This window comes from Panthera uncia, chromosome D1 (assembly GCF_023721935.1).
Source record: "Panthera uncia isolate 11264 chromosome D1, Puncia_PCG_1.0, whole genome shotgun sequence".
Classification (NCBI taxonomy): domain Eukaryota; kingdom Metazoa; phylum Chordata; class Mammalia; order Carnivora; family Felidae; genus Panthera; species Panthera uncia.
The window spans coordinates 47,538,654-47,555,062 of record NC_064808.1 but is presented as its reverse complement, the minus strand read 5'-3'; the positions used below and the strand labels follow the sequence as shown (position 1 = coordinate 47,555,062).

General features: G+C 44.5%; 1 protein-coding gene across 2 annotated transcripts in view; it reads right to left on the bottom strand.

Annotated features, from left to right (window-relative positions):
• The window catches only part of SCUBE2 (signal peptide, CUB domain and EGF like domain containing 2), a 62,853-nt gene extending 46,698 nt beyond the window's left edge, over positions 1-16,155 (bottom strand). Inside the window, exons 1-4 of one of the 2 annotated variants that reach the window (XM_049650381.1) lie at positions 15,900-16,155; positions 14,426-14,548; positions 7,378-7,503; positions 2,818-2,952 (exon numbers count right to left, since the gene is read on the bottom strand). In XM_049650381.1, coding sequence (XP_049506338.1) covers positions 2,818-2,952; positions 7,378-7,503; positions 14,426-14,548; positions 15,900-16,023 — 508 coding nt within the window. In that variant the 5' untranslated portion in view covers positions 16,024-16,155. The remainder of the gene's footprint in view (positions 1-2,817; positions 2,953-7,377; positions 7,504-14,425; positions 14,549-15,899) is intronic. The other variant, XM_049650387.1, reaches the window with a different exon arrangement.
• Between the last annotated feature and the right edge of the window lie 254 nt (positions 16,156-16,409).

Sequence of the window (16,409 nt, the reverse complement as noted above, 5' to 3'; positions counted from 1 at the left end):
AAAGAAAGAAAGAAAGAAAGAAAGAAAGAAAGAAAGAAAGAAAGAAAGAAAGAGATTGACTGTTTCAGATGCCATGGGGATACACAAAAAGTTGCCCCCCATGTCCTATCATATCAAGCCAGACCTAAACTTACCAGGAGGTAATAGAGGTTAAAATGACTCTGGAAATGCTGGGGACTTTTCAAAAGGTGCCCCCAAAGCTGTTCATAGTATCCTGACACACACAAAAAAATGCCACTGCTAGGGGAAGCAGATGGGTCTGGTCCCAACTGGGAGGCCCAGCCAAGATTCTGGCTCCCCCCAGAAATTGGGCTGGCAGTCATGTTTAGGGTTGTTTAGTTTACCGGGAGTGAAATAGCTCACAAAAACATTAGAAATAGCCTATTGCGGTGGTCCCCAGCTCAGAGTCTCCCTGAAGAATATTTCTGGAAACTGAATTAATATATGCCTTGCGAACAGAGCAAGAAATGTTCTACCAAAGACAGACACAGGCCCTGTTGAGAGCACAGCCCCTTCCTCACTACCCTGACACCTTCCCCCTACTCTGCAAGGGCAGCGATGCAACCATCGAAAAATATTCTCAGACCAGACAAAACAAAAGAGGAATGCTCATTTTGAGAGCCTGAGCACCCATGAATGGGGACAAAGGCCAGCCGGGTCAGTATGTCTCTCTCCAACCTACCCCCATTACATGGGTGAAAACACACAGTCTCTTTATCAGAGCTTTGGGGTCTCTAAGAAGAATAATTTTAAAAAATCAATAGCTTAAGCTTTCCCTCAGAATCATCTATTATGATCCCCTAAATTGAAGAACATTTAGTAAATAATTATTAAAAGTAACCACAACACTAGAAAATACTAGCTTGTAATGTCACCTTCTTTTAACCAATTTTGGAGTATCAACAATGGGTTTTAAAGTCCATTTTAATAACAGGTTCTAAGGGTTTCATGTGCACATCAAGAAGGAAATCCTAAAGGAACACTGTTTACAGACTGATCTATTTGAAGAGTTAAAACCCTAGGATGGACAGGGTCTCAGTTACAGACTGCTATAATCTGTTGGCTTACACTGCCCTGAATTCACCAAGCAATCAGGTTGAAACACCACGGAAAATCACAGAGAGCACACTTAGACCACAACTCAAATTCTTGGATTTTGGCTTTAGCTCCAGACAAATAAGTTCATTTTAAATACTCTTCAGGGAATCCAAGAATGTCTGAATTGTTAAAAATTTAGAAAACACAGATTGCAAAAAGGGACTGCTTTTGTATTTACTTCTGTTATGAAGAGCCTGTGTCTGTAATCAGTCTGGAGGTCTCGCCAGAGGGGAGAAAGGGGCTGAGCTACTGCTTTGGAAGTGCAAGAGTAAGAGATAATCTTAATCACCGTGAACTGCTTTGTGACTGGGTAGGATCCATACTGTGTTCAAGCAATGGCGTGACCTACAGGTCCCCACCCCATTCCCCACCACCTGTAGGGAAAGCCGAGTGACTTCCCAGGAAGCAGCTTTGAGCAACCAAAGAGGAGGCGCCCAGAGATCCAGATCGCTTTTAACTGCTGGAGTCTTAATCCTGCCTATTCCCAGATGCAGGGCTCACAGAAAAGTCCAGAGCACCTACCAGGAGCTTTAAACCCAACTGTTCCTCTATCAAGTGCCATGCCTGCATGAGATAAGAGATCTGCTGGATTAGAACCAGTATTTGTCCATCCCACCCAAACCCTGAGAACTAGCAGGCTCAGGATGATAAGACTCCTCAAACCCACTGGCCCATGACCATTCTTCTTACTACCCAAACAGGCTTCCTAAGTCAGGTACAAGGAAGGAGCCATCATTCTTGGAAAATGAGGCAGAAATCATCCTCCAAAAAGACACCCTTGGAAAGTCACAAGAACCATGATTTAACAATAAATCTACAAATGTGTGATGAAATAGTAGAAGAACTTGAAATCACCTCATTCTTAAGTTATGAGAATGAACAAGCAGCACCACATGCCAAAAGGAGTTAATAGTCTAATGTTTAGAGCATTTCCCTCAAAAACAGACTCAGGCAACCCCAGGAGAAATACAGCCACCAAAATGTGGTTCTTTGGCTTAAGAAAGTGCAGAGAATTAAAAACATGTCATTCAGTTAAAAGTGGCTGACTGGCCACGTGTTCCTAATGCCTCTCCCTCCTAAGAATCCACTGAACTAATAGAGGAATTAAAAAAAAGTATAGGCCCAAAGCAAAGAGAACAAAAGGGAGGCCATCAGAAGAGTTGTCTACAAATTTATGAAGGAATCATAAGCAGCCACACAGGAAAACCACAGCATAGAAAGCCCACTTGTAGGGAGGGGGTCCTAGAACGCCAGAGGCTCAGGGTTCAAAAATGGGAAACACAGGGAAGGCCAGTTCTGGGTCTGCAAGTCCTTATAAAAAGGCTCCAGCCCCTCCCTGCCCACCCAGAGCTCAGAGCAGGCTCGCACTTGGGGCTGTGGTTTGCAGCACCGTTTTGAAAAACTTGGCAGATTGTCCATTACATTCTTCCTGAGACACCTAGTCATGTTTGAAATGTTCTCTATTTAAAGATTAGAATCAGGAATGTGAGAGTTTAAAGAGCTCTCAGAGCTCACCCAGCCCAACCCACTTATTTTGCCAGGTGAGGAAGTGGAAGCTAAAACAGCTTGCCCAGGGTTCACCCAGTAGCAGGGTCTAGATTCATCCACAAGCCTCCAGAATGTCTATACTCTGTACTTCCCCTCTAAACTCACTCGGGGTGAGGGGTTTCCTTGCCCCCTGCACCCTTCCCCCCCAGGCCCACAGCAGAGCAGAGGCACCTTCGGAGCGGTGAATGCATGTATGCTGATTGTCACTCAGGAAAAATCCCTCCTTGCAGCGGCACTCGTAGCTCCCCATGACGTTGACACAGGTGTGCTGGCAGCCGCCATTGTTCTCCAGGCACTCGTCCACATCTGGAGGGAGAGGAGGATTAGCCTTTGCTTTTGTGACTGTTTCAAATGCCCACCCCTCCCAGCATCTCAGGACACCCGCTAAGCAGAGATGAGGTCCCTCTTCCTTCCCTGCATCACAGAAACTCTCAGAATTGACGTTAGCAGGGACCCAAGACCACAAAGTTCTGGGGCTCACTTAAGCAGGCCCTCCACATGAATACAAGATAATATATTCAGTAAATATTTATTGAACACCTTCCCTTTCCAAAGTATGGTGCTAGAGGGGACAGTAAAACACAGATAAGTAGGATCAAATTCTTTTGCTCTAGGAGCATGGCCTTCAGCAAAGGGAAAGAGACAAACGTACAAGTAATTGTGAGATACAGTAAAAGGTGGTACAAGGGAAAAAGAGGCCACCTGGTTGTGGGGTATCAGGTTGGGTTTTATGGAAAAGCTGATGGAAGATGGGCCCTACAGGATGTCTTCAGTTCTAAATCAGGAGAAGGGACTCTGGACAAAAGAAAGAGTATGAGCATAGCACAAATGCTGGGGAGCATGGAGCATGTTCAGATAAGGGTGAGTCATTTGTTTGGCTGGAGCATGGGTACATGCAGGGAAGTTATAGGAGATAAAGCTGGGAATAGATTGGGTCACTCTGTAGGGGACCTTGAATACCTGTCTCTTAATCTAAGAGGCAGTTGAAACCACTGTAGCAAGGGTGGCATGGCCAGACCCTGGAGTTAGGAAGAATAAGGTGACAGCCAAGGGTAGGACACAAGGAAGGAGAAGAATCAAAAGCCTGGCTTCACATGTGAACCTGAAATAGCCTCAGCTGGTGCTAGTCGGGGACAGGGCCTGGGGCCTGGCTGAGGGGATGCCTAGGAAGGAAAAAACAGAAGCACTGTGGGCAAGGTGCCTGCAGGGTGGAAAGCCACATGGGCATCAGGTAGGGTGGCCGAGAAACATGGTGAAGACCAGAGCTGGGTAGGGAAATTGGGATGGGGATGTGGTTGACCCCCACCACGGTAGGGAGGTGATATATGTGAGATGCTGACATTCAGGCCTTGGTCCAGTAGCAGAGGGAAACCTGAGTCTGGTGTTGTAAAGACACCTCTGAAAGTCATTTACTTGTGGTGGCCTTATAAAGTGGTGGATGTAGATAAGAAAGCCCCAGGCAGGAGTGTGGGAAGGGACAGAAGGGTTGCAGAGAGCACATAGCCAGAGGTAGAATTCGGGAGAATACCAGCAGCAGGAGGTAGGTGAGACAGCAGAAGCCCCAGAAGAGGAGCCATCAGAAAGACAGAAAGGGGGTGAATCTTCCTCTATCTGTCTTTCTGTGCCCCCCAGGATGGAGTTAGGGGACTTTCCTTCCACTGTGTCATAAATTACTCTGTGCATGGCTCTACCAATACACTTACCATAGTGTATTCTCAAAATCTTCTTTTTTTTAATTTGTACCTTTGACCCCTCAAAATATTTTACCTATCCATCTCCACTAGACTGTGAACTCTGTGAGGACAGAGACCTTTGTTTTATTTAGCATAGCCCTGGAACTTCAGGTGCACATTAATTGTTCAATGCATGAACAAAAAAGCAGGAGAGCACAGCATCACTAGAGCCAAATAAGAGGAAACTTCCAGAAAAATCTCAGACATGACAAAGACTCAAGGAGAAGGCTGATATAAAAGCAATTTATTTCTCTAGCCTGATTTCCCATGTGCCTATCATTAGCTTCTGGGCACATCCATAACAAGAAAATTCACATTTAAATATCTGTTATCTGGTTTCAAGCTTCTGATCTTACAGTCATGCATCCTCCCACACTACCAGGCAGATGCCTTTCTAAACTGATGGGACCCAAGCCATCCCCTTAAGCCTAACAAACTTGCCCTTCTCTATGCCAAAGGGTGAAGGGAGCACATTCCAAAGGATGAGCTACTCTGGAACACACCTGGCCAGGGTGTTCCATGGTGAGGACTCATGGTGGGCTGGATAGATCGGTTTCCCTGAACACCAAATCCTGGATTGGTTTTGAGTAAAGGTGTGCTCCCCTCTGAGCCATCACCCACCGACCGTCCATTTAACCCACTATTCCTTTCTCCAAAGCAATTAGAAATGTGCCATTGAGTGACACACTCTGAATTAATACAAAAGTGTGTGTGTTCACATGCACAAAGAGGTATCACTAGCCTGGCGAGTTTCTCTAGACTGCAAAACAGTGGTTCTCCACCCTGGCTGCATGTTAGCATCCAGATGCTTGGACCCCACCTCCTGAGACACTGATATAACTAGTCTTGGATGAGACTTAGGCAGTGGTGTTGTTTTAAACTTCTCCAGTGATTCTAACGTGCAGCCAGAGTTGAGAACCACGGCCCCCACACTGAATAGCTACAATGCACTCCCAGACACTCAAAAAATGGAAACTGAATTCAGGCAGGTGAGCTATGTGGAAAAGCTACATTTCATTTTTCAAGCTCAATGGCATTCAGGATCTTGGAGAAGTCTGGGTTTGGTGCCAGATTTAAGTAGTATTTGTACTGTGTATATTCTGGTATATTGTAGCTAGTATGTGGTAAGGGGCTGAGGAGAGGCAAGGGGTCATCCCAGAGAACACAGGAAAGTGCTGCTCCTGAAAAGTTCTGGCTCTGAGCTTCCTTGTCACAAAATGCTTCAACCCTTTCAAGTCTAAATGGCAGAGAAATCTCTGTATCTGCTGGTCCTGCTCTTCTAACTATATCACTTTATTTCTCATGGCTTCCTTTAAAGAATCGTTTGCCCCTTTGGATACACTCAGTGGATACTCAGGATCTTTCTGTCAGGAAAATCCTTGCTACCAAGTCCACAAAGAGACCCCAAAGAGGGGGAATGGAGAGAGGCTGCTGAAATATCTGTGTTAGCAGACAAGGCAAGGAAAAGACTCCTGGGCTGAGGATTTCTGAACTGGCCTTTCCTCAAAACCACCTGACCCAACGCTGGCCCAGGTGCTTAAACCCTGCATAGTTTGGCCTATTGCTCTTCAGAATCTTACACATTCCCCCAAGCACAACTTGGGGTTTAGGCAAAACTGTAATGACTAGATCTGCCATTAGATATAAATTCCCAAAATGCCACTTTTGGCAAACCAAAAGGACATGTGAGATTTACCCCAGATAATGGTAAAAAAACAAAGCCAAACCCTCCAAACATACTGCATGCTTCCCAAAATATTACACACTGAAAGTGACTTCATATTTTGTTCAGTTTTTAATTAATCTCAATTGATTATTGTTGTCATGATGGTCTCTCTAGTGTCTTTTTGAGGCCTGGCTGCCCTAGACAGTCTGCAAAGGGGTTAGTGAGCCCCCAGCCCTCAATCAAATCTTCCTGACAGCTACAGGCTTGGAAGGCCAAGTGGTCTGACCCAAAGACTGACCTCTCACACAGAGCACAAATAGGAAGGGACAGAATCTATTTCAGGATGGGGTTCCAGGTGACAGTGAAGCGGGATAAACATCATACAAGGATTGATTCCCAGAATCAAAAGACTTTGGAAAGACTTTCCTTCTCTACCACTCAAAAAACAAGTTCTGTCTGTACTTATCTATGCTGATCTCAAAGCATTTAATCAAGTGGCCATTCCCCCTGTACTATAAGGGAGCATCTCAGTAGCTGTCCACTCTGTGTCAGGACCTGGTTCAAGTTACTCCTTGGTCGGCCAAGCAGATATCAGCAGGTTAACCGCATAAAAGGTCATCAGCATCAAAGGACCCTGATGCCATCTGTGTCCCATGATGTCCTCCTGCACAACTGATAACACCAGCCTTAAAATGCAAACAGACCATGAATACCTTTCTGCCAAGTGTGCTACATCCTCTAAGACTATTCCACACCCAGTCCCATCCAGTTGCTTGCTATTTCTGAATTCTGTTTATTCCTGGCATAAGCAACGAATGTAAACAATGCTCTTTGCAGTCCGTAACTCAGGAACTAAAACTCCGACAGATGTTTCTGTTTTGTGGGATAATAGGATGATGTTAATGGAAGGTTTCTGTTTGAACTCCTTTGCCTTTCAAGAAAAAAGGAGGTGGGGTTACCTGGCTGAAATCCAATCACATATTTGGAATTTTCAGAATAAGTAGTTTTACCTAATTCTAGAATAGAGATACTTACAGCATTAAATCAAAGATCTTAAAGGTGACAAGTCAATGCTAGAAAGTCAATACGTAGTAACAATGATGTTGTCCATCTCCTTAGACTAATGGAGAATTTACATTATGAATGATCACATATAAACCAAAGCACTTTACCTGGTTTTCTCTCAGGGACTATGATTTTGAGGGGGGCAGAAAACACAAGTCTCTGATCCCCTTTTTGTTTTAATGAGTATGTTTTCATCAAAGGAAAGAAAAGGGTGGGGTGCCGGAGGGTAGGTAGAGTAGAATTGCGATTTCCAACTGTTTTCCTTACCAAGACAATTATGACCATCATGAGCCAACATGAAGCCATCAAAACAAGTACAGCGATAATTGCCTGGAATATTCAAACAGTCATGGACACAGCCTCCGTTGAATTCATTTTCACATTCATCAATGTCTGAGGAATAAAACAGAAGTAAGCCAGACAGGTGGCATCTCTTTAGTATGGAGATATAATGTATTTACCTTCCAACCAGCCATCCCACTTCTAGGACTCTATCCTCAAGATACATCTCCAACAACAGGAAAATAAATGTGCACAAGGTAATTCACTGCAGTACTGTTTGTAATCACAAAATACTAGAAACAACCGAAATGCCCATACATAGGAGAGAGTATTTGAAGAACTACGGTACATTTATTCGATCCAATACTGTGCAGCTGTTAAAAATTAATTAATTAAAAAAATAAAGAATGAGAAAGATTTCTATGAACTGATTTAGGGTGATTTCTAGGATATACTACTAAGTTAAAAAATCAAAATGTGAGAGAGTACCCGTAGTTTATTATCAGGGAAAAAAAATAAGGGAATATGAAAAAACATACACATGAAATTCCAGCATGTTTTTTGACAGAACTTGACAAGCTTATCCAATTTATATAGAAATGCAAAAGACTCAGAAGAACCAAAACAATTTTGAAGAAGGAGAACAGATTTGGAGGACTTTCACTTACCAAAAATCTATAGTTATCAAGACAGTGTGATACAGGCATAAAGAAAAACAGATCAATGGAACAGAATAGAGTCCAGAAATAAACCATTATATTTATGGTCACTTGACTTTAGATAAGAGTGCTTTAGCACTCTTGTCTAATTTGTTGGGACAAATGATCGTCTTGTCCAATTTGTTGGGAGAAATGATAGTCTTTTCAACAAATGGTGCTTAGACAATATCCATCAGCAAAAGATGAATTTGGACCCTTACCTCATATCTCCACAAAAATCAACTCAAAATGGATCAGAGACCCAAATATAAGAGCTTAAACTGTAAAACTTTAAAGAGAAAACATAAAACTTTTATGAGAAAATCTTGAGACCTTGGATTAGGTAAAGATTTCTTAGATACAACACCAAACACACAATTCATAAATTTTAAAATTAATAAGTTGGACTTTATCAAAATTTACAACTTTCATACTTATGAAAATAAAGACAAGCCACAGTTTGGTGGAAAATATTTGCAAATCACATACGTTATAAAGGACTTACAAAGGACTCTTACAACAAAGAAGACAAACAATCCAATTTTCGAATGGGCAAAGATTTGAATAGACATGTCACCCAAAGATGATATACAAATGGGTAAAAAAGCATATGAAAAGACCGCCGACATCATTAATTATTAGGGGAATTCAAATTAAAACTGCAGTGAGATACCATTTCACACTCACAGGAACAGTTATGATAAAAAAAAGACAGACAATAGGGGAGGCTGGGTGGCTCAGTCAGTTAAACAAGTGACTGACTTTGGCTCAGGTCAGGATCTCACAGTTCATGAGTTTGAGCCCTGCATGGATCGGGCCCTGTGCTGTCAGTGCCAAGCCCACTTCAGATCCTTCTCTGGCCTTACTCCACTTGGGCTCTCTCTCTCTCTCTCTCTTTCAAAAATAAATAAATAGTTATTTTTTAAAAAGACAGACAATAGGATGTGGAGAAATGGGAACCGTTATATACTGCTGATGTCAATGTAAGATGGCACCACTTTGGACACAGTATAGCCGTTTCTTAAAAGGTTAAACATAAATTTACCATGTGTGATCTAGAAAGTTCACTCCTAGGTATATATTCAAGAGAAATGAAAAATTATGTCCATAACAAAGACTTTGCAGGTAAATGTTCATAGCAACATAGCCCAAAAGTAGAAACAAGCCAAATGTCCATCAACCAGTGAATGGATAAACAAAATATAGTATGTCCATACAACAGAATGCTAGTTAACAATTAAAAAATAAAATAAAATGCCAGTACAGGCTACAACATGGATGAACCTCAAAAACACGCTGGGTGAGGGGCGTCTAGGTAGCTCAGTCGGTTAAGCAGCCAACTTCGGCTCAGGTCGTGATCTTGTGGTTCACAAGTTCGAGCCCCACGTTGGGCTCTGTGCTGACAGCTTGGAGCCTGGAGCCTGCTTCAGATTCCGTGTTTCTGTCTCTCTCTGCCCCTCCCCTACTCACGCTCTGTCTCTCTCTCTCAAAAATAAATTAAAAAATAACATTTAAAAAAAATTTTTTTTTAAGAAACCAAAAACAAAAGACCACATGTTGTATGATTCTATTTATATGAAATATCCAGAAAGGCCAATCTATAGAGACAGAAAGTAGACTAGAGGCTGCCTGGAGCTGGGGCTGGGAATAAGGATTAACTGTACCTGGGCATAAGGGATCTTACTGAGACAAGGGAAATGTTTGAAAAGTGGATTATGTGATGGCTGCACAACTCAGCTAATTTACTCAAAATCATTGATTTTTATACTTATTTAGAATTGGTGTCTTTTATGGTATACAAATTAGAATTCACTAAAGTAGTTAAAAGGAAAATTACACATTTGCTGCAAAAGAAATGTAGGAGGCAGGAGAATAAATCAGAAACTAAAAAAGATTGGTAATCAATCCATGGTATGTGGGAAAAGGATGAAAAGAAGGAATGAGGGGCACCTGGGTGGCTCAGTCGGTTTAAGCATTAGACTCTTGATTTTGGTTCAGGTCACAATCTCACAATTTGTGAGATTGAGCCCCACGTCTGGCTCTGCCCCGACAGTCCCTCCCCTGCTCTCTCTCTGCCCTTCTCCTGCTCACATGCATGGTCTCTTTCTCTGTCTTTCAAAATAAATAAATAAATAAACATTAAAAAAAAGAGAGAGAGGAGGAATGAGGAACAGAGGAACAAGAATAGGGAGAAGGAGTAATACTTCTCTGAGTGTGCCTTTTAATTTAATTTAATTTTATTTTATTCTATTTTATGTTTAAAGTTTATTTAAACTTTAAATAGAGAGAAAGAGAGAGAGAGAGAGAGAGAGAGAGAGAGAGAGAGAGAGAATCTCAAGCAGACTACACACTGTCAGCACAGAGCCCAATGTGGGGCTTAATGACACAAACTGTGAGATCATGACCTGAACCAAGACCAAGAGTCAGACGCTTAACCGACTGAGCCACCCAGGCGCCCCTGAGTATGCTTTTTTATATAGTTTTGACTCTCAGCACCATAGTGATACATGGATGAATACATACATATATACATAAGTAAATACATATCTTCTTATGTACATACATATATAAACTAGTATACAGAGGTGGGGGAAGAACACATAAAAAAATAGGATACAAACAGAAACAAATGAACTCAACTGTATTACAAATGAATAACAACCACACTGAAAGAAATGTAGAAAAAAAAAGTACTAACCAAGTGACTTTGAAAACCAATATATTAACTGAATGTTGTAAGGCTAAAAATAAAGATAGCTACAAACAGATACTGTACTCTCGTAAATCTGTTTTACTTGCAAGGCTATAGATTAATAGTGTTGTAAATTATTTATGTGTATACTTGGATTCAACAAACAAGTAACTATCTTGCAGATAATGAGAGCCACCTTTCTCACTGTTGGAAAAAGAAGTTATGAATAACCAAAGAGGGAAATTCAATGAATCTTGTGGCATTGTTTTGGAATCCAAAGCATCATCAGTGTAAGTCATTGTTTTTAATATATATACAAATGGATAAATATAGGCAATAAATATAGATAAATGTGTATATGTGGGTTAGAATACATACATATGTTTCCTAGTTCTGTCCAGTGAGATAGCCTAGGAGCAGTGACATCCCAGTAACAGTAAGAACACCAAGCATTCAGATCTTGGTTGCTATATACCATTTTCCAATAAAAGAAACCAGGGCTCCTTAAAGAAGTGGTTGGTTCCAGGGCTGGGATGGGAAAATACAAGATGAGTCTGTGGTATCTTATGGTACCAGAAAACAAAGAACTGTCCCCAAAAAGGATGGGGGCATGTCAAAAGGACACAGGAAACAATGTGAAGGAGCTCCCAATGGCTAAAGCTGAAACAATTTGAGCCCAAAATAAATAACTATACATATAATTAAATATCTACCAGTCCATACTGGCATAAATACATAAATCAATGCATAAATAAATGGGGGAGAAGCAACAAGTCTTCCTTACAGAAGAATCTCAGTTAATAGATGTATATGGAATGAGGGAAATACAAAATTACCAATTATTACATCATAGTAATAATTGTTGCAGACAAGATCCACAGTTGGATGCCAAAATCAGTGGGCAAAGACTTGAGAAGAGGGGCTCCTGGGTGGCTCAGTTGGCTAAGCTCAGCTCAGATCATGATCTCATGGTTTGTAGGTTGGGGCCCTGCATCAGGTTCTGCTCTGACAGCTCAGAGCTTGGAGCCTACTTCAGATTCTGTGTCTCCCTCTCACTCTGCCCCTCCCCTGCTTGCTCTCTGTCTCTCTGTCTCTCAAAAATAAACATTTTTTTAAAAAGATTTAAAAAAAAAAAGACTTGAGAAGTAACAGAATATTAGCACAGGATGAATGTATCTACCTTAAGATGTGTGTTATTGCAAAAAGAAAAAATAGTAATTTTGCAACAGAGAAACCCAGGATGCACCATCTTTTTTTTTTTTTTAATAATTTATTGCCAAGTTAGCTAATACACAGTGTATACAGTGTGCTCTTGGCTTCAGGAGCAGATTCCCATGCAGATGGGAGCTTCAGGCTTCAGGAGCAGATTCATCACTTACATACGGCACCCAGTGCTCATCCCAACAAGTGCTCTCCTCAATGCCTATCACCCATTTTCCCTGCCCTCCCCACCCATCAACCCTCAGTTTGTTCTCTGTATTTAAGAGTCTCTTATGGTTTGCCTCCATCTCTGTTTGTAACTTTTTTTCCCCTCAGGATGCACCATCTTAACCAGGTGATCAAGGTTAATATCACCAGTAGGGGAACATATTAACATCATGTGTCTCCTCCCCATGTAATGCAGTAAAAAGTATATAATAGCACTTCCATAGTAGCCTTGACAAAAGCTTCTTTTACTTTTTACTTTTACTTTGTGTATTACTACAAATGCATAACCTTAATTTTATTATGAGGAAACACAGGACATTCACTTATTGTGTCAATTCCTACCATATCAATTCTTATAATGAAAAAACATAACTTCATATGTATTCAAAAGTATTACAGGCATTTAAAAGATCAAATCCCTCTAGGGGCTCCTGGGTTGCTCAGTTGGTTAAGCATCAGACTCTTGATTTCTGCTCAGGTCGCGATCTCATGGTTTGTGAGACTGAGCCCTGAGAGAGTCCTGAGATCAAGCCCTTCAATCAGTCCCTGGTAGGGTGCAGTGCTGACAGCAGGGAGCTTGCTTGGGATTCTTTCTCCCTCTCTCTCTTTCCCTCCCCGACTCATGGCATGCTCTCTCACTCTCTCTTTCAAAATAAATAAATAAACTTAAAAATAAATAAGTAAAAGATACTATTTCATACATTTTCTGTATTGTTTGACTTTTATACCAATAATATATATTATCATTTTAGAGCCAATTTAAATATATAAAAGCAACAATTCCAGTCAATCATTTTAGTTATTTTAAGCTAAATAGTAGGCTTTTCAGCTATAAACTGTCAGCAATTCAATTCCATGTGTCATACGTCAAGCCCAACAGCTAAGAATAAGGAAATTCCTGCCACTTGTCATTCAACATCATTTACTAAATATGTATTCTAACTCAAAGAAACCATAGCACAGTTTCTGCCCATCTCCACCCCCAGAGAGTATACAGTGACTGGAAAACCAGTGAAAGAGTGAACATTTTTTCCCCCAAGCAGGGTACCAACATGTGTGAATTCCAGTACTGTAAATAGAATATTTAATACAGTGAGAGTGTGGTATGGAGGAACCTGCAGAGAGATGTCTCAGGGAGAGGTAGTCTTTCGGTGAGAGATGGCTGCCTATCTCTGGGAAAACACAAACTTGAAGAAACACAAGGGCTTTAAGGATAGACTACCAACCCCATTTGCTACGAACCTGACCAGGAGCACGTCTCCTCTGATAGGAGAGGCAAGTTTTGCTCCTCATGCACAAAGTATAAATATCAGGATTTCTCACCAAAGAAGGACATCAGGAAGCTGAGTGAATACAGGAGATATGGGTCCAGGGACAGAGATAGGGTAAACATCTGACTTTCTTTCACTTTTCTTTTAACTGTGTTATTATGGCCACAAGCCCCCCTCTCAATTCCCCAGGGGCCTCAGGGTCTCACATCTGAGCGATAGGAATGTCAGAGCTCCCCTGAAGAGCCCTGCCAGTTCCAACATGCCATGATTTCCATCCCCAGGAATAGCCTCCTCCTTTCAGTACCCAGTCTCTGGCTAGTTCTGAATTTCAGAATTCATGACACTGGCCCAGAACACAGGATGACAGAGATCAGACTTTAGGCTCAAAGATCTGGAACTCCAAGGGCTCAAGGTATCCCTCTGCCTACATCTTTCCAGGGTGAACATGCAGCTTCAAATAAGGCTGGCGCTTGGTGTACCTCTAAAGTTTGGGAGGTCACAACACCAGCCTGAAGCCAAGAACAAGATGGAGCCTCCAGAGCCAGCAGTGGAGGGAAAGACTCCTGCACTCAGACTCCTGGGCGAGGGTGTAAACTGCCCCAGGGAGGCGCAGGATCAGCCCTTCCCTGGCAGGCACGGCTCTCCTGATTGGGGCTTTCTGCTCCCAAACTGATAGGCACCAAAAATACTAAAGCACCTCTTTTCTTTTTCACAAGCCAGACAAAAGGACATTTCGGAACCACATAAAACTGTATGATCAGCTCTAGGAAAGACCTGATGTTCCTAGTGCTTTAAGGGTCTGAAATGGATTTTGGGGGTGGGTGGTATGACCTGGGGGGACAGAGGAGCAGCACTTTTACCAACATGAGTGGTCACTACAAGTGCTGAGGAGGTAGGGAGCTTCACCTGCTGGCCCACTCACCACAGGTACCCCAGTCACTTACCCTCACACTGCCTGCCGTCCCCTCGGTAGCCAGGCTTGCAGGAGCACTTGTAGGAGGTGAGTGTATTCTGACAGAGGGCATTGGTGTGGCAGTCATCTAGCCCTTGGGCACACTCATCCACATCTGCAAAAGAGCATAGCAAGCACTTGGTATGGTGCCCCAAGCCCTCTGTGATCTGGCCTTGGTCCTCTGGTAACTTCACCTCCCACCAGAAACCCCCCTTCACTCCTCATCAGCTAAACTCTTTGGGAACCCTGGGATGAACCATACCACTTCCAGGCTCCTTTCCCAGGCACAGCCTGTTCCCTTTGACTAGACTACACCCCCCCCACACACACACTCTTTCACTCACCTTCTCCAAGAAGCCTACCATGATCCCCCAGTGTAGGTGGGTGTCCTCCACGACCTGCTTCCATATTTATCTCCTTTCATAACACATATCACACAGAATTGTCACTCTCTGTTTTCCTGCCTGTCCTCCCCTCTAAATGGTGTCTTGATTACAGACTGAGTGGGTGTCCCTGATGCCAAGCACAGTGCCTGGCACATGAGTAGGCAATAACAAATGCCTGTTGAAGGAAAGACCAGGTTGGCAACAAAACAAAACAAAACACTGTGAAAACCAGGCAGTGTCAGCTTTCTCAGGGTTTGGGGGATGGGGGAGTAGCTTGCCCTGGGCTCTGACCACACCATCCCCAGCCCTCAGATGGAGGTGCAAAGTGGGAATGGTTCCCACACCCCATCAACCAGCTGCTCACCCTCTCAACCTGGAAACCGGCCTTGGTGGAAGTATTTCCTGGGTTGATACCACTCCAGGATGTTAATTAAAAACAAAAGTTTTGAAAATATTACGAGTCCTGTTAATGCAGAACGTCCAGAGTACTTTTCTCTGGCAGCAGAAAACAAAACAAAACGAAACAAAACAAAAAACCCAGGTTTGTTGCGGCTTACGGGGTATTCCCGGATGGATCCTCAACCGGCAGAAAACTCTCCGGAGCCAACCCTGAAGCCGGCCGAACTTCCCGGCCCCAGAAGAAAAGCAGGAGCAAAGCTGCCGAGACCTCACGGACGTACCCCGCCCGGGGCCCTCAGTTTCCCCATCTACACAATGAGGAGCCGGACCCCGGTGACTCTGGTGCCCTCCGTCTTTCTCGGCGGGTGAGAGACTGACTACCAGGCGCTCTCCAGGGACCCCGGGCGGCGGGACCGGGCTGGGAACTGTCATTAGCCCCGTGTCCGAGGCCGGGCCGCAGCACTCAGGCCCTGGGCCTCTAGCCCAAGCGGTGGTGGTTCCGTGGCCTGGCCCGCGGGTGAGGCCCCAGGGGAGCGGGGGCCACGCGGAGCTTCCGCAGCCGAGCCCGGGGCGGGCCAGCGCGGCGCGACCCCACCAGGGGACCCGGGACCCCTTCCCGCCGCCGGCTCCGCATGCCCCTGCCAGGTGCGTGCCCGAGGCTCCGGAGGTGCGGACACTCACCCTCAGGCGGCCCTGGGGCGCGGCTCTGGCCGGGCGGGACGGCCGCGGTCAGCAGCAGCGGCAGCAGCAGCGGCAGCAGCAGCGCCCCGGCCGTCCCGGGGCAGCCGCGGCCCAAGACCCCCATGGATGGCGCGGCGGCTGCGGGCAGAGGCGGCGAGCGTGGCGGCGGCTCCGGGAGGTGTGTGCGGGCGCCCTGCCCGCCGCGCTCTGACACCCCCGGCCCGGCCCCGCCCGGCCCCCGAGCCCCGGCCTCATTTTCACACGGTCCTCCCCGGGCCGGGGCGGGCGGCGCGGGGGGCAGTGCCTCCCCTCCAGTCCCCCTCCCTTCCCCCTCCGGGCTCGGGGTGGAGGGGGCGCGGCCGTGGTGGCCGGAGGGCGGCTGTCAGCGTCCCCAGTGCAGGCCCCGTCGCCAAACCCGCTGCTCCTGCACCCCCGCTGCTCCGTTCCAGCCCTCAGAGCCTCGTGCTCTGCCTGTTTGCAGTGCCCTACAACTTGACCCAGTCCCTTTTT